Genomic DNA, 25,889 nt, shown 5'->3' with positions numbered 1-25,889 from the left:
ATAAGATGTCTAGGGGCGGAGTACCCCTTTAGCGGTTTAAATGGGTACTACCTTGGAAAACCTTTTTTTTTTTTTTTTTTTTATCAACTGGTCCCAGAAAGTTAAACAGATTTATAAATTACTTCTATTAAAAAATCTTAATCCTTCCAGTACTTTTTAAGGGCTGTATACTACAGAGGAAATGGTTATCTTTTTGGATTTCTCTGATGTCACGACCACAGTGCTCTCTGCTGAACATTGCTGTTCATTTTAGGAACTGTCCAGAGCAGGAGAAAATCCCCATAGCAAACATATGCTGCTCTGGATAGTTCCTATAATGGACAGCAGAGGTCAGCAGAGAGCACTGTGGTCGTGACATATGAGAAATCCAAAAAGATAAACATTTCCTCTGTAGTATACAGCCCCTAAAAAGTACTGGAAGGATTAAGATTTTTTTATAGAAGTAATTTACAAATCTGTTTAACTTTCTGGCACCAGTTGATAAAAAAAAAAAAAAAAAAAAAGTTATCCACGGTAGTACCCCTTTATGTTTTTTTCTTTTTTATCTGTATATATTGATTATCAGCAATGATTCCATGCTCTTCACTTTCCATCTTGTTGTGTCTCCATCTTTTATAGTGTTTGACTACAGTTACAGAGACTACATTCTGTCGTGGTATGGAGAACTTAGCAGGGACGAAGGTCAGCTCTACCATCTACTCTCTGAAGACTTTTGGGAGCTGACCAGACAACTACGCTGTCGGCTCACTCACATTGATATTGTGAAGGTGGTGTGCAATGACGTCGTGAAGAATCTATTCTCACACTTCTGTGACCTCAAGGCTGCAAACACTAGGTAACAAACTGGAGTGAGCATCTCTAATTGTTCTCTACGTCATTATCGGCCCCTGCAAGAAAAAATGAGCGCAAAGAGATGATCTTGTAGCTTTAATGTAACCCTTTCAGGTCTGGATGATTTTAGGGAGAGTTGCAAAAGCTAGTTATTGTCAACATCTTAAGGTCTTCAAGACATCAACTCTGGTCAGCCTTTCTCGTTCAAAGTCTAAAGGTTAGCCTACAGTGCATGCAAGGTTTCCTGAATACATGCCGTTTTAAGGCATATGGTAGTCCAAAGGGCGTGCCCCGCTCCGAACCCTGCCCTATTGCAGAGTCATATGCTCAGTGTATGTTTTTTGACCCAGTTAATTTAAATATGTCTTCATTTCCACTGCAGCAACGTTGGTTGATTTTCGGAGTTACTAAAGCTATTACCATGAGATCAGCCACTACTGGCCTGCCTTCAGTATTTGAATGGGTTTTCTTCATGTCTCACAGCTCTTATAGACCCTTGTTTATATATTCATAAAACAATATATTTTTTGATATGCATAAAAAATTAGGATTTATTTCTTATCGTGACTAATCACTGACAAAAATAATTATCATGCCACAACACCTAATGTGGTCTTTAATTAACCAGGAGGTCAATCCTGACTGTTGTACAATGATATTATATAGGGTGCATAAATAATGTCCGATAGATCTCCCAGGACACACAGATATACTCAGACACTAAGTCCCCCGATGATAGTCCCCTGATCTCGCACCCGGCCAGAAAAATCAATATAGAGCAAGCCGAGGGGGGATGGGACAATTACCCTATTGCCAACATTAGGTATCCATCACAACTATTAACACCTCTTGTGAAAATAAGCGACGATAAAAAACACTACAGACTGTTGTCCTATACTTCCGACGTGTTTCCCCCCATATGATGTCGGGGTTTCTCAAGGAACTTTTTTGTAGACAGTCCAATAGTAGTGGACAAATATCAGAGTGAGGCTGGTTAATAGATGGCGCCGATACACCTCATGTGTTGATACTCATCATAATGGTCAGTGTGTATCCAAACGCGCCTGCAGAATTCTCTTTCCCAGCCCAATCTTTCAGCTTCTATGTAGATCTTCATCTCCCTCCCTGTTGCGAACTCTAATACTGAGAGGGATAAAATTATGTCGGACAGATTTATATTATCTTTCCCTGGGTAGAATATTTTCACTCAAGACTATTTAGGAGGCTACTTTGTGCATTCAGGAAACAAATAAATAAATTAAAAATATCAGTGCAAATGTGTCAATAGCCTCTGAAGATGTGAGGTTTGTTCCATCAGTCAGGTGTAAAAATATATAGGATATTGTGCACATTGTGCATTAGTGTGAGCCTCACTGTTGACCCTTCTCTGCGTTGCTGTCTGAGAAGGTTCCTTTAAGTAGGCATATTTTATTGACAGTAGCAGTCTGTATTCTGTTCTGTTTTCAGTGGGGAACAGGTACCCCGTGTCTTGCCTTCCTGTACTGTTAGGCATCCCCAATGTGTTAAGCCCTAGTAAATTGACTGCTGAGGAGGTGAATACTAATAAACCCCTTAATCGAGTCTAAAAGGGGAACTCCGGTGGAAAAAAAAATGTCAAATGAACTTGTGCCATAAAGTTAAACAGATTTGAAAATCACTTCTATTTAAAAATTTGTGAAGTTATTTCCAGCCTGACAACAGTTCTCTCTGCTGACACCTCTGTCCATGTCAGGAACTGTCCAGAGCAGAAGAGGTTTTTTATGGGGATATTATTTTAATCTGGACAGTTCCTAACACGGACAGAGGTGTCAGCAGAGAGCACTGTTGTCAGACAGAAAAGAAATTCACTATTTTTTTTAATAGAAGTAATTTACAAATCTGTTTAACTTTTAGGCACCAGTTGATTTGAAAACATTTGTTTTCTACTTGTTTCCGCCAGAGTTCCCCTTTAAGGAATGGCTTATATACTGACTATAACTTTGTCCATTACGTTTTTCTATTACGTTTCTTTCTCATGATTGTGAAGGTCAGTATCGATTTGTATTTCTCGCAAACTATTTCAGACTAGACAAATTGCTGCTTTCACTCCATTATTGATTCTTGTTTCTCATTAGCTGGAGCTCTTATTTATGACGTTAGACATAGAAGGTAGAGCATTACTTATGTATCGCTGTGTAACCATTGAGAAAATGACTATTTACAGTGTTCTGTTTATACAGTATTCAAGTATTTCTATGGAGTACACTGCGTTTCTCTTCCAAGTATGAGATGGCAACTGGAGTAAAAAATATCCCTAGTAAAATATTACTTATTCTGGACCAAATAGCCTGTTGCTTTTAGTTAGGTGCATATATGCTTCATTTATGAATTTATTTGTACAGCTTCCATACTTTACACAGAATTTAGTAGTTCCTCTTTTAGGTAAGCAGTGGTCAGAATGGGTAGAATAGGTAAAAATAAAATCTTTAGACCCTAAAATCCAATTAGCGTGCTATAATATGTTCTAGCTAATGTACACGTTTTTATTGTTTCCTAAACTCATCAGTGTAATATATTGTACAGGGTGGGCAATTTCTATGGATACACCTTAATAAAATTGGAATGGTTGGTGATATTAACTTCCTGTTTGTGGCGCATTAGTATATGTGAGGGGGAAACTTTTCAAGATGGGTAGTCGGTCATTTTGAATCCAACTTTTAGTTAATTGGAAGAAGGTCATGTGAGACATCAAACTTATTGGTAATTTCACAAGAAAAACAATGATGTGCTTGGTTTTTACGTAACTTTATTTTTTCATGAGTTATTTACAAGTTTCTGACCACTTATAAAATGTGTTGAATGTGCTGCCCATTGTGTTGGATTGTCAATGCAACCCTCTTCTCCCACTCTTCACACACTGATAGCAACACCGCAGGAGAAATGCTAGCACAGGCTTCCAGTATCCGTAGTTTCAGGTGCTGCACATCTCGTATCTTCACAGCATAGACAATTGCCTTCAGATTACCCCAAAGATAAAAGTCTAAGGGGGTCAGATCGGGAGACCTTGGGGGCCATTCAACTGGCCCACGACGACCAATCCACTTTCCAGGAAACTGTTCATCTAGGATGCTCGGACCTGACACCCATAATGTGGTGGTGCACCATCTTGCTATATAAATGGCCCACCCTGTAGTTTACATTTATAGGAAAAGAAAAGGGTCTGTCATGGTAAGCTGGCCTGTGCTAGGCAAATACAGAGGCAATACATCATACAATAAGACTGGTCTAGATAAGGCCTGTAAATTCAGTTTTAGCTTAAAAAGCTGTTTTGAAGAACATGGTGGGAATTTACTAAATACTGGCGTAGAATACTGGCGTAAAAAAGGTAGCAAGTTATGCCACTTTCAACTCTCCCTTTTGTGCCACTCTATTCTCTAATTAAAAATTACAGAATTTGATGTAAATTGTAAGGCCCCTTTTACACTACAAAATTACTCCGTTTTAAAGATCCGTACGAAGTTAGAAAATCCCATTATAGTCTTTGGGCTTTTTCTAATAGCCGTTTTAGCCCGTTATTAATAACGGCCGTTATTTTGTGACGGAAGATGGTAACGGGAAAATTGTGCATGCAAACTATAAACCCCATTTCAAACTAGAAACCCTTATAACTCGAGAACAGTAGGGTGTTTCAAGAAAATGTAAACATGTGTATGATCAGGGCACCCAAGCCTTTCCAGTCTTCTTTGTGGGGCAGATATTAAAAAAAATGGTACTGTGGTGAGATATGTAGTAATTGTTATAATAAAGTCATGTGTGTTTTTCATTTAACTTCAGTTTCTTTGCTTTCCCTCTTGTTTTGTTCCTTTTTGTTTCAGACAGGATGAACAGCCAAGACCTTTTGCTCTTCATCCCTGCTTAAAAAACACAGAGGAGGAGCTTCGGTTCCTACAGACTTGTGCCCAGGTGCTAGTTCTCTGTTTGATGCCTACCCGAGATGCCCAGTCTCGCAGCTTGCGCATTGTTCTTTCTGAAATACTTGCCACCAAAGGTGTGTAAAGTTTTCAAATTATTAATCATTCATGTTATGTAACATAATGGCCCCTTTCTGTTTAAATGAAAAGTCTAAAAAGTACAAATCCATTTTCTTATATGCAAGTTTCAAGTGAAATTTTTAGAATTACATAATATTAAAAAAAAATTCTAAATTGAAATTACTTTCATTGTGCACATTATTAGATTAAAAATATGGATGCATTTCATTGCTATTTTACAGACATATTTTGCTTTCATTTTACACTGTGTGAACATAGCCTAAATGTTGTTGATTTTTATTTATCATAACTTGATTTTGATTTTGTAATACTTTACAGTAGACATATTTGTTCTCTATGTTATTTTAGTAGACCATGGAGGAAAGATTTACTTTAACAACCTAAATGAAAATAGTTTAGTGTGTACATCTCTTGTGGAGACCTATGCATTTCCATGGTAACAGACTACAAACAAACTCTTTTTAGTCTGATCCTACAGTCATATTGTCATTCATCTGTTACCTTCTTACTAACCAAACCAAGTGAAAGACAGATAGTGGTCCTCATTTACGAACAGGATTCCTACTCTTTTTGTCGAGTTTTGCGCCTAAATTCAGAAAAAACCCGACCAAATCAGAATCACTCAGTGAAAAAAAAAAAAATACAAAATGGGCGTGGTTTTTGGGAAAGGGGTGTGTTCCCTACATTTCATCCAAAATCACTCGTCATTTCTGAAAACCACTCTGAAAATCATGTGAATTTTCTGGGAAGAAAACCCTACACTTTAAAGCATGTATAGAGTTTCCGAAAGCGGAGTAAATTAGTAAATACCATGAAAAGAAAAAAGGTCGGAACAGCAAAAAACACAACAAAACCTACACTCCACTCTTAGTAAATCAGGGCCAGTATGTATTTATTTAACTCTGAGCCTCTTTTCACATTGCGTTGTGCAGAGGTATTCATTGGTGTAATTCTCTGATGTAGATCTCTGACATTTAGCTATGATAGATGCTATTTAGTGGTTGTCATACGTAGACTACCAAAAAATGAAAATGAACAGTGCTGCATACGTTTTTTGTTGTACACCGATCTATTCAATAGTTCAGGCGATTCCATACAAATTAATGCTGGCAAGTGATTGGCAAAATTAAATAATTTTTGCCTTTGTTAGATAATAGGGGTCAATTGATACATTTGCCATACACACGTGAAGATTTATTAGTGTATATGGTGAATGGGCACCAAAAGCAGATTATGAAAAGAGGCTAACTACTTATCCATTTGTTAACATTTTTTACGTATAGGGTACAGAAATAGTTTGCATCTATTGATCACATTTTCTGCATCTAGAGTTGATCAAGCATTGCTGTCACATGTTGGTTTGCAGAAAAAGACATGGGTAATATTTTAGCTCCCTAATGGTAGTCTACCATTTTTTATATGCTTTTATGGTGTAAAAGCAAACTCTAACTTTCCTAAAGCTAATTGGCAAACTTATATAATCTCCTTTTTTATTTCTCAGCCAAGTGCTAAGAAGGTGGAGCAGTGCTACTCAAGTTTCACAACCTAGCCCGCCTCCACGATCACCTCTTTGATTGTAAGCTAAGCGCTGTACTTGAGTGAAGGTTCGGTGAGGTGATGGCAAGCGAGAAGGCATATCAGGATGTGACACTTGAGCAGCTTGGCCCAACCTCTTTGACACTTGGCATAGAAATAAAAAGGCAGTTTTATAAGTCTAGAAAGGTACAGTTTGCTATTATACCCTGGCAGCTATCCAATGGTGTCTGCAGCTCTGAGCAGCAAATACAACGGATAGATTTAAGGCCACATTCAGATGTTCCGTGACTGTTTACAGTACAGGATGAGGTTTTCAAACCCCTTCCACAAGTAGGGGCATGCTGGGGGTTATTTAATTCTGCAGGTTGCACGTTGTTGCAAAATAATTCATAGATCTTCACCATCTATTGTTTTTCCATCTTTCCTTTGTCTATTACTAACATACATTCAATAGGTTAGCAAGGATGGAATGGAAGCATGTCTGACTACATTGTTTGTAGCCTGTTACCATGGAGACCCCATGTTTGCATAGGAGCTGTAGACATAAAAAGTTATGGCACATTTGTTGTAAAGTTGATTGGTTTTACATTTTGGATGCATTGGAAGAATGAAAAAAATCAATTTAACGTTTATTTATAGCACATTATTATTTTATTTTGTTCGTTTAGGTACCAATATCAGTATCCTACTGAGTAGTGCCAGATAAATCTTAAAGGGGTACTCCGCTGCCCAGCATTTGGAACAAACTGTTTCGAACGCTGGAGCCGGCGCCGGGAGCTTGTGACGTCATTGCCCCGCCCCCTCATAATGTAACGCTCCGCCCCCTCAATGCGAGTCTATGGGAGGGGGCGTGACGGCAGTCACGCCCCCTCCCATAGACTTGCATTGAGGGGGCGGGGCATGCTGTTGTGAGGGGGTGGGGCTATGACGTCACAAGCTCCCGACGCCAGCTCCAACATTCGGAACAGTACCCCTTTAAGGTATCAGGTGTTCAGGTGTCCTTCATCCTGCCATGCCCTTATTTTGTTCCTTCAGTGCTGAAGCCCTTGGTGGAGCTGCTGAGTGATCCGGATTACATTAATCAGATGCTGCTCAGCCAGCTGGAGTACAGGGAACAGGTGAACGAGCGGCACAAGAAGACCTATACGTATGCCCCATCTTATGAGGAGTTTATCAAGCTCATCACCAGCAGCTCTGACATTGAATTCCTTAAACAGCTAAGGTACATCACTCTTACTATGTTTAATCTTCATCTTTGCTATAACAGGAATCTGTATAATACATTCCTATGAAATTGCAAGTGGTTAGGAAAATTTCACATAGTCTACTGGAGGTTCTGTTCAACCTGGCACAGTGCTTATGGTAAACAAATGGGTATATAGACCTATAATAGATCCATGAACTTCTATGACAGGTGTGTGTGTGTGTGTGTATTTGCATTTTTTGTTGTGTGCTGTACACTTTACACAAAAAAGACAAATAAAAAATCCCTTTTAACAATGTAAAACCATGCAACAAGTTACATTTCACTTAAGATTAAAAAATATATTACAAAAACTAATCATTAAAGTGTACCTGTCAGATCCCCCCAAAAAAAGAATGTTACTCAGTACCCAATCCTGACCATGTACATCTAATTTTTCTTTTCTTTTCATTAGCTCACAGTGTTAGAAATCCGCTCAGGGGAAAGGGGCGTGTCCCTCCTTTGTGGTGGTGGGAGGTGATTGGTGTGTCTGCTCATGCAGCCTTGTCCATGACTCATCTCTTGTCCATGACTCATGGACAAGTCTGATGCTACTGCAGGACTACTGTCCTAGTAGGTATGGGGACCCCTAGTGGTGGGATTTTCAGGGTCTATTTTCTTTATTAAATATTAAAAAAAATGAAATGTAAGCAACCATATTGCAAAAGGTCTTTCATTTTTATCTGTAACAACATTTTTGGATCTGACAATGCCCATTTAGGGCTGCAATCAGTTTTTCATTTTTTTTTTATATTATTCATAATCACAGGCTCATTAAACAGATTTTAGTCACATATAGCTGTTTCTGAGACAAACCACATTGCTGGGTCCAGGTGGTGCTCTACTATCCAAGACTGCATGTAATAAAGAAGACAGTAGAAAATAGGTGGCACTCACAATAATCTCTTAAATTCTTTTAGCTTTATTTCTGAAACATTCCTTAAAAAAGGCAGGTTAGGCTGTGGAGCAGTATATGTTTCACACCGCAAGGCGCTTGTTCAATCATCCAAGCATACTGTTGATATGCTACAATTAGAGATGAGCGAACTTACAGTAAATTCGATTCGTCACGAACTTCTCGGCTCGGCAGTTGATGTCTTTTCCTGCATAAATTAGTTCAGCTTTCAGGTGCTCCGGTGGGCTGGAAAAGGTGGATACAGTCCTAGGAGACTCTTTCCTAGGACTGTATCCACCTTTTCCAGCCCACCGGAGCACCTGAAGGCTGAACTAATTTACGCAGGATAAGTCATCAACTGCCGAGCCGAGAAGTTCGTGACGAATCGAATTTACTGTAAGTTCGTTCATCTCTAGCTACAATCTACCACAGCGAGACCAAACATATTGATGCATAGTATCCCTGAAAGGCCCAGGCCTCTTGCAAATTTCCCAAGCAGAACTTAATGTTCAAGTCTTTACAGTCGCTATACGCTCTTAAAGAAAAGGTTAAACTAAAGGCCCTGTTCCCATTACAGAGATTTCACTTAGAATTTCTACATGGAAATTCTGCCCAGATTCTGCTGACAACAGCCTCCCATTGATTCTTAGTTCTGTTGCGGAACTTGCCGCAGACTTGAGCACCGATTCTGAACCATTTTGATTGGCACGGATCCTCTTAGGAATTTCAGTTAGGAAATTCCATGCTGAATTTCCCATGTAAACAGACCCTAAAATTGCAGCAGGCGTGCTCTGCCCAGCCCAATTCATGGCAATGCAGTCGTCGCAGCACTATGCCGAATTCCCGCAGTGAAATTTTCGTAGTTGCAAATGTGCAGCTAAATCGCAATGACAGCAATAAAATAGACGTATCACCCAAAACAACAGAACAAATATTATACTATACATACAGGATAACATATAGACTGGAATAATCTTATGATCTACCTTGTAATGTAGTGAGGATGCACATATAACTGTTGTATAACTATATCTCATAGATAGACGTGGTAAGGGAATGTCTGTAGATGTTTCTTAATGATCACCCACTTGTCAGATAACCAGACAAACTCCAGATATATATGAAATAAAAATATATAAGATCTCATCTTTGTTGCTGTTGTGGTGGTTATTTCTATATGGGTTTTGAAAGTCACAGCAGGAGGCCCTGGGCTTAAAGGGGTTATCCAGGAAAAAACTTTTTTTTATATTTCAACTGGCTCCAGAAAGTTAAACAGATTTGTAAATTATTTCTATTAAAAAATCTTAATCCTTTCAGTACTTATGAGCTTCTGAAGTTAAGGTTGTTCTTTTCTGTCTGAGTAATCTCTGATGACACGTGTCTCGGGAAACGCCCAGTTTAGAAGCAAATCCCCATGGCAAACCTCTTCTAAACTGGGCGGTTCCCGAGACACGTGTCATCAGAGAGCACTCAGACAGAAAAGAACAACCTAAACTTCAGATGCTCATAAGTACTGAAAGGATTAAGATTTTTTAATAGAGGTAATTTACAAATCTGTTTAACTTTCTGGAGCCAGTTGATATTTAAAAAAAAGTTTTTTCCTGGATAACCCCTTTAAGAAGAACAGATCAATATGCGTGATTCAGTACCTGCAAGCTTATATTAGTTTGTATTGTTTTATTACAATACTATTTGCTGAAATACTTAAATGCCAATTGAGCGCTATTTCTTGGAAAGTTATTGAACAACGTGCAGAATAAGTTAATTGTCGAGAAATTTGCCGAAAACTGCATGCCCATTTATCTTTCCCCCAATATCTGCTGTGTGGGTACTGCCTACTAACTTCTACCTAATGTATATGGTTAGCCTAAAGCCACATGCACAAGACAGAGCTGAACACGAAGCATGTATAAAGGTACATGGAGTTCCTGCAGCTGTGTCCTTTAGAACTCTAAGCACTCTATGCTACTTTATAAAATCTTTATTTCCAATTTATTAATTTTTTTTTAATTCATTTATTTACTCTTAGTTGTTGTATTACCCTCGGACCCTATCTGTGGTATTCATGCTACAGCTCCATACAACTCTGTGTTTATACAGAGATGTAATGTGGCAGTGTTATTCAGCCCTTATACAGTGGTCCCTCAAGTTACAATAATAATTGGTTCCGGGACGACCATTGTATGTTGAAACCATTGTATGTTGAGACCAGAACTCTGTGGAAACCTGGTAATTGGTTCTAAAGGCACCAAAATGTCATCAAAAAAATAGGAAAAAATGATGATTAAAGAAAAATAAGTAGATAACTAATATAGATAAAGCAAATTCTTACAGATAAAAGTAATAAAGATCTGATGGGAGCTGTAAATCACTGTCTATGTCAGGGTTTCCCAAGCAGGGAGCCTACAGCTGTTGTGAAACTACAACTCCCAGCATGCCCGGACAGCCAAAGGCTGTCCGGGCATGCTGGGAGTTGTAGTTTTGCAACAGCTGGGGGCACCCTGCTTGGGAAACACTGGTCTATGTAGAAGACAGGAGCTTCTTCGGGTTCTGTACAGTGCACGCAATGTCCTAAAAAAGTAACATGGAGCCGTCCTCACCTGGTGTCCAAAGGAGAAGCTAACTGTGTATATACATTGCCTTGCGTTATTTTAGGGTCATAGGGGGAGATTTATCAAGACCTGTCCAGAGGAAAAGTTGCTGAGTTGTCCATAGCAACCAATCAGATTGCTTCTTTTATTGTTCACAGGCCTTTTCAAAAATGAAAGAAGCGATCTGATTGGTTGCTATGGGCAACTCGGCAACTATTCCTCTGGACAGGTTTTGATAAATATCTCCCATATTGTGTATTTGCGGTGCCTTGCAAGTATTTACCACCATGGACTTTTTGCTAATTTTGCTACATGTTACAAACTGGAATTCAAATCGATTTAAAAGGGAAACTGACAGCAGCATTACCTGCACTAAACTGAATATACAGGTTAATAGTGCGGTGATGATGTTTAAAAAAGCATTTTACCTAGAAAAAAATGAGTTGTTCCATTCCTGAGCAATCAGTATTTATCCAAATATACAAAGGTAATTTTCTCCCGCCCAGTCCAGCCCCATAGCACCTCCCCCTTCATAAAAAGTTGAAGTCTTCCACGTGGCTTTTATCAAACTCCAAACTGGATTTTTTGTGGATCACTTTTCACTGTTTTCTTCTCACTAATCGTTGTCCTGCAAAAAGATTCCCCCATCACAGCTGTGGATCTTTGCAGCTTTTCCAGAGTTACCATGGGCCGCTTGGTTGCTTCTCTGATTGAATTTCTCCTTTCTCCTTTTTTAGTTAGTGTGGACTGCCTTTTGTTGGTTGGCGGTTGTGCAGTATTCTTTCTATTTTCTAATGATGAATTCTATAATGCTTCATGAGGTGTTCGAAACTTCGGATCATTTTTTTTATATAACCTAACCCTGTGTTTTAATTCTCAAGTTTTTCACTGACCTGTTTGTTGAGCTCCTTGGTTTTCATGCCGCGGTCTGTTCAGTAATGCTCTCTAACAAACTCTGAGGCCTTCACACAACAGGTGTATTTGTACTGAAATTAAATTGCAGACAGGTGGAACCTATTTACTTATTATGTGACATGAAAAATGACTTATGAAGGTAATTGGTCCCACCAGATCTTTGTTAAAGGAAATCAAGCAGCAGATTTTACCATATATAGCGCTTGACAATGCATTATATATTGTAAAATCCTTATCTTCACCTTCCCTGGGGGATGTTCTTGTCCCCAGGGATGGTGAGGATATCAAGTCATAATGTCCCCCCTGGCCTCCCTGTAAGTAGTCCCCCTAGGCAGGGAGTTATGCCCACCTAGTCCTGACGCTTCAACCATAGTGACACCCCCTTCGGCTTGATTGACTGGGCGCATCATCGCTCTGCTCCCTAAGCAGGTGGAGTAGAGCGGTGACACGAGCTGTCAATCAAGCCAAGGAGGCAGGACCACAGCCGGAGCGATGCGACCCAGTAAGTATAACTTTGCACCCAGGGGACTTTTTACGGAGTGGCTGGGGTGGACTTTATAACTTTTATCCTCACCATCCCCAGGGGACGTTTTTGCCCCCAGGGATGGTGAGGATATAAGATTTTACCATTATAATGTGTTGTCAAGTGTTATATATGGTAAAATCTATAATGTGTTGTCAAGTGTTATATATGGTAAAATCTACTGCTTGGTTCCCTTTAAGGTGTTTCACAGTAAACAGGGTGAATGGGATTGGTCTATTACATAAAATCACAATCAAATAAATGTGAATCTGTGGTATACCATGACAAAATGTTGAACACTCCAAAGGGGTTAGTTACTTTTGCAAGGCACTGTGTATGTAGGTGTGTTTTATGTATAGTATTGGGAAAATGAAGTACACCCTCCTTTAGTTTTACTTTTGCCATAGCCTTAATTATAGTTGTGTAATCGGCACCAACTTTATTAATGCCCAACAAGCAAGACACAGCAGATACAATATGTAGTAACTTTGCAATACGCAAAAAAAACATTTAGAAGCCTATTGGAAAAAAATAAGTATATAATAGTAATTTGTAATGATACCTAGCCTCTCCTCTCCTAACTGTGCCCAGCTGTGCCCACTTGCTCCATTCATATAGACAAAACCAACATCTGCTACAGGCACTAATACAGTCATAGACTCCTATTTCCCCATGAGCCTAAAATCTCTCTCTTGCTATGAATATCTTAGGTTACGTCTAGTACTTTAATGCCTCTAGCAAAATCCCATTGAAAAAAGGATGTCAGCCCCGACATCATATGTAAACTGACTGTCACACTGGAGTAGTTTCCATAGTTTCTGTTCCTGAAATAGACTAATGATAAAATTATACATGAGATCTTACAACTCTGGCTTTGCTTTCTATGCTGGGGTTTATACTGTGGGGTCCTGGTGTTGCCACTGTGAGGTGAAAAATTCAAACCCGTGAAAAAATCGGACCGCACACCGCAATAAAAACACTACGGCTGGGTTCACACAAGAATAATACAGACTCATTTTGCGCCCATATGACAGCCTTAAGTATGATCCTGACTACTAGTCTGATGACACAATCTGACAACTAACAGCCAAAATTCTCTCGTATTAGACTCCATCTAGCCTGTTGACCATTATCTGTGATAGAGGACTGTGACAGAATTACGTCTATAACTGGCTTCCCAGCTACACAAAATCCGACCATCAAGTAAATACATATACAGGGTGGGCCATTTATATGGATACACCTTAATAAAATGGGAATGGTTGGTGATATTAACTTCCTGTTTGTGGCACATTAGTATATGTGAGGGGAGGGGGGAACTTTTCAAGATGGGTGGTGACCATGGTGGGCATTTTGAAGTCGGACATTTTGAATCCAACTTTTGTTTTTTTAATAGGAAGAGGGTCATGTCACACATCAAACTTATTGGGAATTTCACAAGAAAAACAATGATGTGCTTGGTTTTAACGTAACTTTATTCTTTCATGAGTTATTTACAAGTTTCTGACCACTTATAAAATGTGTTCAATGTGCTGCCCATTGTGTCGGATTGTCAATGCAACCCTCTTCTCCCACTCTTCACACACTGATAGCAACACTGCAGGAGAAATGCTAGCACAGGCTTCCAGTATCCGTAGTTTCAGGTGCTGCAGAACAGGACACTCAGTTTGCGCAGAAGATTTTGTTCAGTGATGAGGAAACTTTTATGTGAATGGTGAAGTTAACAAACAAAACCACCGCTATTGGTCTGACACTAACCCACATTGGATAGATCCCTCCAAGACTGTTGGAACACAAAAATTGATGGTATGGTGTGGTATATGGGGTACAAAGATAGTAGGGCCATTCTTCATCAATGGAAACCTCAACGCCACTAGATATGCGAAATTGCTACATGATGATGTGTTTCCCTCTTTATGCACTGAAGCTGGCACGTTCCCTGAGTTTTTCCAGCAAGATGGTGCACCACCACATTATGGGTGTCAGGTCTGAGCATTCCTAGATGAACAGTTTCCTGGAAAGTGGATTGGTCGTCATGGGCCAGTTGAATGGACCCCCTTAGACTTTTATCTTTGGGGTCATCTGAAGGCAATTGTCTATGCTGTGAAGATATGAGATGTGCAGCACCTGAAACTATAGATACTGGAAGCCTGTGCTAGCATTTCTCCTGCTGTGTTGCTATCAGTGTGTGAAGAGTGGGGGAAGAGGGTTGCATTGACAATCCAACCCAATGGGCAGCACATTGAACACATTTTAGAAGTTATCAGAAATAACTCATGAAAGAATAAAGTTACATTAAAACAAAGCACATCATTGTTTTTCTTGTGAAATTCCCAATAAGTTTGATGTGTCACATGACCCTCTTCCTATTGAAAAAACAAAAGTTGGATTCAAAATGGCTGACTTCAAAATGGCCGCCATGGTCACCACCCATCTTGAAAAGTTTCCCCCCTCACATATACTAATGTGCCACAAACAGGAAGTTAATATCACCAACCATTCCCATTTTATTAAGGTTATCCATATAAATGGCCCACCCTGTATATATCTGCTTCACTTATTGCTTGATTATTGTGTTAGTCTGACATCCAATCTGACATCTTAAATACCCTTAAAGTAAGAAATCCTCTCCCAACAACCTAATATGTTATAGATACATTGGTAAAGTGTCTGGGCTGTCATGAGAAAGTACAAACTGAGCAGATTTCTAACAAATTTAATGGACAACGAAACACTGTACTCCCCATAAGTCCGGGTTCTGTAGTTTGAAAATTCAGATAATAAGGGAACATAAAGGGGAAATCCATCTGAAATAATTATCTGATATTATTTTTTGATATTTCAGGGAAGATAATAGACTTGATCCCTCTATAGCGGCCTAAATTATCAAAAATGAAGCAGCAGGGATATAAAAAACTATAGCATGATGGTGCATGCTTCAGCAGATTACACCAAAAGCATGTAATGTTTCAGCTCAGCAGAGCCTTTCTCCAGGCTTGAGAGTGGCTCTGCTGAGCTGAAATGTTGCACGTTGTTGGTGTAATAAAAAGGGATTATTGATTTCTATTTATTTTTTATTTTTTTTATTGGAAGTTTGCCATCAACATTTCTTCTTTTCTCTTTAAGGGTCTATTCACACGTTCAGTATTCTGCCCAGATTTGATGCACAGGATTTGAAGCTGTGTTCAGTCATTTAGTTTACACTTAAATCTGCAGCATCAAATCTGCACAGAATACTGTACGTGTGAATAGACTATAAAGGCCTGTCATTGTAGGAAATGGTATTCTGAGAGCACAGACTTCACAATCACACATACGGTGTCTAGAACAAAGATAATTTTGTACATTTTTAAATAGTACAATATATTATATAGTATATTTAGAATAATAAAAAAAATCTCATAAAGGCACTATAAAAAATAGCGATGATAGGTGCTTAAAGGTACACAGACAGCTGGTTCACCTGGTATGCGTGGTACCGCTTCTATTGCGCAAAGGTGGCTGTTAGCAACGTAGGATAATACAACAGGTAACGCCAGAATCTGTCCAAATATCTGGGTAAGTGATGCCTCCTTGTAATCCCGTTCACCTCTACTATAACCCCATGTATTTGGTTTAGTACAGGTGATCCGGCTGTTAGTTTCCCTTCAAAGGGGATCATTATTTCTTTTTAACTGAGGAGTGTCACCACTGTGTAGCTTATATGTCAAGAGAGCCGAAAGTGCTGAGACCAGCATCAGTAGGAAATCAGAAACAGTATTTATTTATTGTTAGTTGTCATACTAATCGGGTGAAGGTAGAAATAATTTTTTTGTAGAACCCACTTTTATTCAGCACTACACGTGAGAAGGGTACATTAAAGTGTTTTTGCCATCAGAGAAAACCCCCTCTTAATAGGGATCGACTGATTATCGGTTTGGCCGATATTATCAGCCAATATTCACGATTTTGGACGTTATCGGTATCGGCAACTACCTTGCCGATAATCCGATAATGCCCCGCAGCGCACCCCCCACCGCAACGCCCCGGACCAGAGACCGCTGCCGCCGCTGCCACATTGCCTCCCCCATTCCCGGTTTTGTAATCGTCTGTTCCTGGGGCCCGGGGTCCACGCTACTTCTGGCTTCTGCGGCGTCCTGTGTTGCGCTGTGCGCTGCGCAATGACGAGTGACGTCCTTAACGCAACGTCACCGTCAGTGTGCACAGTGACCGCTCAGGATGCCGCCGGAGCCAGAAGTAGCGCAGACCCACGGCTCCGGGAACAGGTAATTATAAAACCGGGAATGGGGGAGGCAATGGGGCAGCGGCGGCGGCTGGACTAAGGACCGGCAGGGGGAATGAAGCGGTCTCTGGGCCGCTGCAGTTCATTGATTTAAAGCGCCGGGGGAATATCGGTATAAATTATCGCTATCGGCCTTAACCTCCACAGATTATCGGTATCGGCCCTACAAAAATCGATATCTGTCGATCCTACCTTTTATCTAGTATCTTCTAGGGTGATCAGCTGATTGTCCTGGGTTCTGCTCCTAGCTGTAGAATGAAAAGTAATTCTACTTCTAGTGTGCCACAGTATTATTAAATGGATTGTCTGGCATCTCCAGGGTGTTGACACTTTGAGAGGAAGTGGTGATCAGCAGGGACCCAGGCATGTTTGGGACAGCAGGCGAGTCCTTGAAGATGACTTTCTTTTCAAATCTGCTAAAATATTTAGACATGTAGAAATTATAAATAAAAAATATTTATGTGAACCAGTCCTCAAAAGCACAGGGGAGAGAGAAAGGAAAAGACTAGTGGAGATGGGATCCAAGAAATGGTCTTTATTATATAAAAAGGATATATATGACCAATCGCCTAGCAGGGCCCTTGCTAAAGGCGAATGGAATATACTGGGTAAAAAATAGATATAATAAAAAATACAGAATATAGTAGGATTAAAATGAGATAAATATGATGGGTAAGTAGCACCAAAGAAAATTCATTAATTAAATATCTGCTGTATATATCAGGAGAAAACGTTCTCAGTCCATGTAATTCATAGGGATATTTCAATGAAAAATCCACAAGAAATGTCCAGAATGAAAAGTCCCAATTAGTTTGGGTGTGTCCGGAGTAACGATATATGGTAGCGAGTGTAGCCACAATAGCTACAATAGGAAATTCATGGACAGGTAATGCAGACAATGTGGCAAACACTGTCAGCGATGAAGATGTCAAGTCTCGGTGCACAGCACCACTCACCCTCCTTTGGAGTCCTCAGGTCCGGGCTGGCACGGCTGAGTCCGGCACTCTGGATATCAATGCCCGCCTGGGTGGTATGCTGGGTGAATGGCTGAATCTCCGGGGGTCCGAGTGTCCTTGGCTGGCACGGGAGGCGTCCGGCCTTGGGGAGGATGATGTCCAGGAGTAACTCTGCCGACCGGGGCTGTGAGAGGATGCAGGTAACAGGTGGTGCAAATTGCACGTATGAATAAGGTGCTAACAGTGCGCATGCAGCAGTGGTCCCGGAATCGTGGGCATCCAGCTGTTGCAATTAGAATATGGCAGATACAGTCTATTTGAAGTGATATACACTTATGGATATGGTGCAGATAATGGGCTAGACGCGTTTCAAGGCCGCGGGCCTTTTCTTCAGTAGCTATAGGTCACCTGAATTTCCTATTGTAGCTATTGTGGCTACACTCACTACCATATACCGTTACTCCGGACACACACAAAACTAATTGGGACTTTTCATTCTGGACATTTCTTGTGGATTTTTCATTGAAATATCCCTATGAATTACATGGACTGAGAACGTTTTCTCCTGATATATACAGCAGATATTTAATTAATGAATTTTCTTTGGTGCTACTTACCCATCATATTTATTTCATTTTAATCCTACTATATTCTATTTTTTATTATATCTATTTTTTACCCAGTATATTCCATTCGCCTTTAGCAAGGGCCCTGCTAGGCGATTGGTCATATATATCCTTTTTATATAATAAAGACCATTTCTTGGATCCCATCTCCACTAGTCTTTTCCTTTTTCTCTCCCCTGTGCTTTTGAGGACTGGTTCACATAAATATTTTTTATTTATAATTTCTACATATTACATTAGGCCTTTTGGGTGAAGGCAACACCTTTAACCTCAAGCACATTATTTCTTTTATCCTAAGTGAGCTACACATATTTTACAAAATATTTAGACAGATTTGATGTTAGTGTTATTTTCTGAGAGTCATTTATTGTACATCAATCCTGTAACATGAAAAAGTATTTAGCCTAACACAGCCCTCCTGGACATTCTTTTGGCCTCCGTCAGGTAAATAGAAGTTATTTGACAAATGTGTCATGAGATGACTGTTTTACATAAAAAGCAAATAAAACCTTGTAGGGTTCCTACTGATGAGTCCCTAGTTTTCTAGTTTTTATGGTCATATAATCTTTACAGCCTCCCATCTGTAATACTACTTCATGCCAATTTCATCTTAGCTGTGTTAGCTACATAGAGCAAACAGATAACAGAAATTGTTACTGATCTTAAAATAATTGCAGGAGACTAAATGTGTAATTCAGGTTTTATTTTGTTTTTTGTCCCCTAAGGTATCAGATTGTTGTAGAAATCATCCAGGCCACTACTATTGGAAGCTTTCCACAGCTGAAAAGACAAAAAGGTAAGAGTTTATTTAGGGCATGCTTTAAATGACTGACAAATACAGAGACCAGTGTACATATGTTATGGCTCTCCTGTCATTTTTCCTTGCTCTAAGTTTTCTACAGATCTGCAGTGTCTGCCTTAAAGGAGAAGTCCCATGTAGAAAAAGTATTGTGTTTTAAATGCAGAAGCAAAAGTTATATCACTTTGTAAATCACTGACTTCACCCATCTTGTAAGTAAAACCTGTTTTTCTAGCTTCTTTGTTCAGAGAGGAAGTTCAGCAGCTCCATGTTCTGATGACTTGCGACCCCCCATTGAGCTGCATTATGCTGGGGGCCGTGATGTCACAATTTCCCATAGTTCTGCAGCTTAGCCAGCTCTGTGCACGGCAAGGGAACCTCCCATGTGCAGCTTCAGCCAATCATAGAAGCCCCAGTTAGCTGAGCAGGCGTCTTCATCTCCTCGGCAGGGAAGCATCTGACAGCCAGCTCAGTGTTTATAACAGCAAGAACGATGTCCCAATGTCCCGAGAAGAAGCAGAGGGGGAGGGGGAGATCCCTGCTTTCCCCTGCACTGATCACAATCTGACAGCAGGTCAGTCTGAAAGAACAATGTCCTGAGAATAGAAGCAGGGGGAGGGGAAACACTGAGCCTGCTGTTAGGAAAGTGATCAGTGTCTAGGTCAGTGTATCCCAACCAGGGTGCCTTCAGCTGTTGCAAAACTAAAACTCCCAGGCATGCTGGGAGTTGTAGTTTCACAACAGCTGGAGGCACCCTGGTTAGGAAGCACTGGTCTAGGCTGGGCTACTTCTATGATGAACTGAAAGGCATTATGGGAGACAGGAAGTCAGGGACCTCCATGGACTAGGAAGTACCAATCTTTCAGAGGGGATTGCAGGAGAAGGGAGAGGGTGAGATACATGAGGAGCAGATTGTCAGCATGGTGAGCTGATGCACTTTCACATGATATAAAAAAAAAATTGTGACTTGGTCCATGATACTTCTTCTTTAACCCCAGAACGACGCAGGACGTAAATGTACGTCCTGATGAGCTGGTACTTAACGCACCAGGACGTACATTTATGTCCTATGCATAACTGCAAGCATTGAAGTGATGCTGGTGTCATGCTCGGCAGGTCCCGGCTGCTGATAGCAGCCAGGGACCCGCCTGTAATGGCGGACATTCGCGATCGCGCGGATGTCCACCATTAACCCCTCAGATGCTGTGATCAATACAGATCACGGCATCTGTAGCATCGCGGTACTTAGAATGGATGATCAGATCGCCCGCAGCTCTGCCGCAGCGATCCGATCATCCAGCATGGCAGACGGAGGTCCCCTCATCTTGCTCCGGCCGTCTCCCGGGGTCTTCCGCTCTTGTCTGCAATCGAGCAGACCAGAGCAGAAGATGACCGATAATACTGATCAGTGCTATGTCCTATGCATAGCACTGAACAGTATTAGCAATTGAATGATTGCTATAAATAGTCCCCTATGGGGACTATTAAAGTGTAAAAATAAAAGTAAAAAAAGTAAAAAATAAGTGAAAAAAATGTGAAAAACCCCCTCCCCCAATAAAAACGTAAATTGTCCCATTTTCCCTATTTCACCCCCAAAAAGTGTAAAAAAAAGATATATATTTTACATACATATTTGGTATCGCTGCGTGCATAAATATCCCAACTATTAAAATAAAATGTTAATGATACCGTACGGTGAACGGCGTGAACGGAAAAAAAAATAGCTGTTTTTTATAACATTTTATTTAAAACATTTTTATAAAAGTATTAAAAGTTTTATATAAGCAAATATGGTATCAATAAAAAGTACAGATCATGGCACAAAAAATTAGCCCTCATACTGCCGCTTATAAGGAAAAATGAAAAAGTTATGGGTCTTCAAAATAGGGGGATTTTATACATACTAATTTGGTTAAACAGTTTGCGATTGTTTTTTAAGCGCAACAGTAATAGAAAAGTATGTTATCATGGGTATCGTTTTAATCGTATTGACCCAAAGAATAAAGAACACGTCATTTTTACCGTAAATTGTACGGCGTGAAAACGAAACCTTCCAAAATTTGCAAAATTGCGGTTTTCTTTTAAATTTCCCCACACAAATAGTATTTTTTTGGTCGCGCCATACATTTTATGGTAAAGTGAGTGATGGCATTACAACGGACAACTGGTCGCGCAAGAAACAAGCCCTCATACTAGTCTGTGGATGAAAATAGAAAAGAGTTATGATTTTTTGAAGGTGAGGAGGAAATAACGAAAACGTAAAAATAAAATTGTCTGAGTCCTTAAGGCCCATTATATCTCCCAGATCCACTATATGCTCAGCTAGGCAGATATGTTCTAAACGGAGAGTAGGGGGTAAGCTGTTGCCAGTCTTCTCTGGCGGTGACTTGTCTACTCAAGAACAAAAGGTTCTGACAGTTGAAATTCAACATGCTTGATCCTTCCCCCCCCCCCCCCCCCTCTTTTTCTGTTAGGGGGAATCAAGAGGCCTCTATAAATAAGTTTATATAACAGTCAACTTTACTGAAATCTGTGGATTTGGCTGACTTTGTATATTGTTTTTTGTGTATTTTTATTTATTTATTTTTTTACATTGTGTGTGGGGGCCTTTAGGAATCCATATTCAGTTACAGGGTCCCTTGCAAAAACCATACAGTTGACTCTGATAGGTGTGGTACAGCAAGAATCCTTGCATAAAGTGCATATTCTTAAGAGGCATTGCAGACGCTGTAGGGAAGAAACTTCGTAACAGCAGGAAAAACAGCATGAATGGCAGCTCCAGGAAGACATCAGCTAATAAGGTATAAGCAGACTAGTAAGGAAGTGACACCAGACCTAGATGGTTCATTTGTGGACAAAAACAAAAGTTATTTTGAAAGTAGTGGCCAACAGTAAGAAGAAGAAATAAAGATGTAACTACTACTAAGAAAAAAAAAATGTCAATAAATTAGGCAAGTGGTAATAAATAAACACAATTGTATTCTATGAGATAGTTACTGGAGGAATCTTCAGCATTTCCAGCACATTTTATCGTTCAACCAACAAAAAAAGACGGAAATATGATTCCATCTGACAAATAGCCATCCAAGCAGTGTTCACTGTCCAGAAGCCATGCACAGTCCCCAAAATTTTGATGTGGCGGGTAATGTGGCAGGCTGCGCACTGTGGCCGAAACGCGTCACCTGTCTTCCATGTTGGCTGATTGCCGAATAAAGTGTTGAGCATTGCTTGAATTGCCACGCTGGACTCTCTCTTCATTTCTGCTAACTTTGTGTTTTATCATAAGCCTCTGGAAATGGATTATCATCGCATCATAGTACCTGTATAACAGTGCCCTCCCTCTATAAAGTAACTGTTCCTGGCTAAATAAGAGTAAAACCTCAGGCTATATTGTGACTACACACATCATCACTGGAAATAGATGTCCCCTGCAGGTTGATGAGACAAGACGTCTACTGGAAACAGCTTATCTGACGCTATACAGTTGTCCTAGTGTTTTATCTTAGATAATCATAGACTTCGAATGCTAACATTGTGCTAAACATGGAGCCAGGAAAAAAAGATGCAGATAAAAGAGCAGCTGTGAGCAATGATTTCTTATTTAAGTCATTCGGGACATTCATGAGACTTTGATAGGCTTCACACAGGCTACAATACCCGGGGATCTGGGCACTGTTAGCTTTATCTGTTCCTCTGCAGAGCAACTGTACATAATGATGGAGAAATCTATAACCGCTAAGCCCGCTCCTCGCCAAATTCACGAGAACAGCCTAGCTATTGTATTAGGAAGCCAATATAAAGACAGGAGCAATCAATTACAGATCTGATTCCAAATGCATACTTATTGAATTTTTCTCTCTTGGGAAACTGTAAGCTCTGATAATACATTGAAAGGATTAGGAGAGATTTCTACTTGGTAGAACTGGATTTTATTACATGCTTCCATAGAAAATGCCTTTTGTTAATTTTACCTATAAAAGACACAACATCAGAAGTCTGACAGGACCAGCAATGCTTATGGTAACTGTTTCAGTGCCTGGAAAAGGGTCATAATTTTAATAAACACAAAACCAGCATTGTAAAATAAAAAAAATAAAAAAGCAATAATATAGCTATATACTATACAATTACTAAAAGTAAACACCTGGCACGTTGTCAAATTGTCAGCCACCACTCTAATATGCAGCCTGAGATATAAGAGCAAAGCAGGAACGTACAGATTGTGCGTATAATAATAATCATAACTGATTATAAAGTTGTGTTCTAAATCCTGGGTGGTGGAAGTGTTGCACAAGTATTGTTCCATTTACATAATTGGATGGGACAATGCTTGTATGACTGGCTAAACCTGCAACACTTCCACCACCCCGGATTTAGAACACAACTTTATAATCAGTTATGATTATTATTATACGCACAATCTGTATGTTCCTGCTTTGCTCTTATATCTCAGGCTGCATATTAGAATATCTGTATTAATGATGGGTTTACCCATCTACACAGGACACTTTATTATTTTGTGTCAGGACAGTGGCTTCCCTGTTTTTCTGTTTGGCATTTTATATTGTTCGCCAGTTTTACAAGTTACCGTATATACTAGAGTATAAGCCGACCCGAATATAAGCCTAATTTCACCCCAAAAACCCAGGAAAAGTTATTGACTCGACTATAAGCCTAGGGTGGGAAATACACCGTCGAGACCCCTGTCATTAACACCCCCGTCATCATCACTTTGTCATCATCCCCCCCCTGTCATCATCCAGACCCCGTCATCATCACCCCCTTCATCACCCCCCCCCCCTTCATCATCACCGCCTGTCAATCCCTTCATCAGTGGTCTTCAACCTGCGGACTTCCAGATGTTGCAAAACTACAACTCCCAGCATGCCCAGACAGCCATCGGCTGTCTGGCCATACTGGGAGTTGTAGTTTTGAAACATCTGGAGGTCCGCAGGTTGAAGGCCACTGCAGCCTTTGTCATCATCCAGACATCCCTTTAGTTTTCTACTCACCTCCCCTCGGTGGGAAGGAAGGGTGAGCTGGTCCGGGCCATCTATGCTGCAGGGACCGTCCGGTGGGGAGGGTTAGTCGTTCCGGGCTGTCCATTTTCACCGGGAGGCCCTCTTCTCCGGGCCGGCCCCGGACTAGTGACGTTGCCATGACGATGACAGGGACGTTCATGCACAGGTACGTCTGGCAAGGCAACGTCACTATGCCGGGGCCAGCCCGGAGCGGAGAAGAGGGCGTCCCGGTGAAAATGAACATCCCGGAACGACTAACCCTCCCCACCGGATGGTCCCTGCAGCATAGATGGCCTGGACCAGCTCACCCTTCCTTCTCACCGAGGGGAGGTGAGTAGAAAACTAAAGGGAGGGGTTTGGATGATGACGAAGGTCTGGCAGTGGTCTTCAACCTGCGGACCTCCAGAGGTTTCAAAACTACAACTCCCAGCATGCCTGGACAGCCGATGGCTGTCCAGGCATGCTGGGAGTTGTAGTTTTGCAACATCTGGAGGTCCGCAGGTTGAAGACCACTGAGAAGGGATTGACAGGCAGAGAGTTCACCCCAGTATAAGCCGAGGGGGGCGTTTTCAGCATGAAAAATCATGCTGAAAAACTCTGCTTATACTCGAGTATATACGGTACATAGTACAGAGCGTGGCAATGTAGTGTAGCCCTAGGTAAAGCGCTCACCGCGTCTTTTAATTATGTTTTCCTCTGCAAGTGTTGACGGTGGATAAATGGTCACACTGTGAATTCACGGTGCAGCTGCTGGAGGCAGGATATGGCACTGGAAAAGGTTCAGCACGGAAATGGAGAACTAATTAGGACGCTGAGATCTGGAACATTACGTATAAAGGACATCGGCAACATTACTGGAATTGGGAGATGATACTTTTACTTGTGAGATTAACAGATTACGTCTGTACAGAACACAAAACAAGCTGCTTTTATCTGCCGCTTTGCCTACAGCTGCACTCATTCACACAGAGGACACATATAAGTCATTGCTGTTGTAATGTCTGAGCCGTTATCTTAACACATGGGGTACAGGATATTACAGATATGTTTTTCCTATGTATAAAAATGATTTCGCAGGGGAATTTATCATAGCTGGAGCAACATACGCCAGATTTATTAAAAGGTTATTAAAGCCGCTCAATAAATTTGAAGGATCTATTTCACTAACCTGTAGCTACGGGCAGCACGTCGAGATGCAGTTCAGCCAACTGGGTGAGGTGGGACACTGCTGTGGTTAGTGGGAGGGGGGTGTTGCATCAAGGGAGGTAAGTTTAAAGGGGTTATCCAGGAAAAAACTTTTTTTTTTTTTATATCAACTGGCTCCAGAAAGTTAAACAGATTTGTAAATTACGTCTATTAAAAAAATCTTAATCCTTTCAGTACTTAAGAGCTTCTGAAGTTAAGGTTGTTCTTTTCGGGATAAGTGCTCTCTGATGACACGTGTCTCGGGAACCGCCCAGTTTAGAAGAGGTTTGCTATGGGGATTTGCTTCTAATCTATGCGGTTCCCGAAACGCGTGTCATCAGAGAGCACTTAGACAGAAAAGAACAACCTTAACTTCAGAAGCTCATAAGTACTGAAAGGATTAAGATTTTTTAATAGAAGTAATTTACGAATCTGTTTAACTTTCTGGAGCCAGT

At 40.5% G+C, this 25,889-nt stretch overlaps 1 protein-coding gene across 5 annotated transcripts in view; it reads left to right on the top strand.

Moving 5' to 3' along the window:
* The window catches only part of SNX25 (sorting nexin 25), a 216,573-nt gene that overhangs the window by 106,306 nt on the left and 84,378 nt on the right, over positions 1-25,889 (top strand). For all 5 annotated transcript variants that reach the window (XM_056559914.1, XM_056559899.1, XM_056559907.1 and 2 more), the window contains 4 exons: positions 619-835; positions 4,686-4,858; positions 7,434-7,620; positions 19,155-19,225. In XM_056559914.1, coding sequence (XP_056415889.1) covers positions 619-835; positions 4,686-4,858; positions 7,434-7,620; positions 19,155-19,225 — 648 coding nt within the window. The remainder of the gene's footprint in view (positions 1-618; positions 836-4,685; positions 4,859-7,433; positions 7,621-19,154; positions 19,226-25,889) is intronic.

This window comes from Hyla sarda, chromosome 1 (assembly GCF_029499605.1).
Source record: "Hyla sarda isolate aHylSar1 chromosome 1, aHylSar1.hap1, whole genome shotgun sequence".
Classification (NCBI taxonomy): Eukaryota; Metazoa; Chordata; class Amphibia; order Anura; family Hylidae; genus Hyla; species Hyla sarda.
Note: the sequence above shows the minus strand (reverse complement) of the source record. Positions and strands in the feature narration are given on the sequence as shown.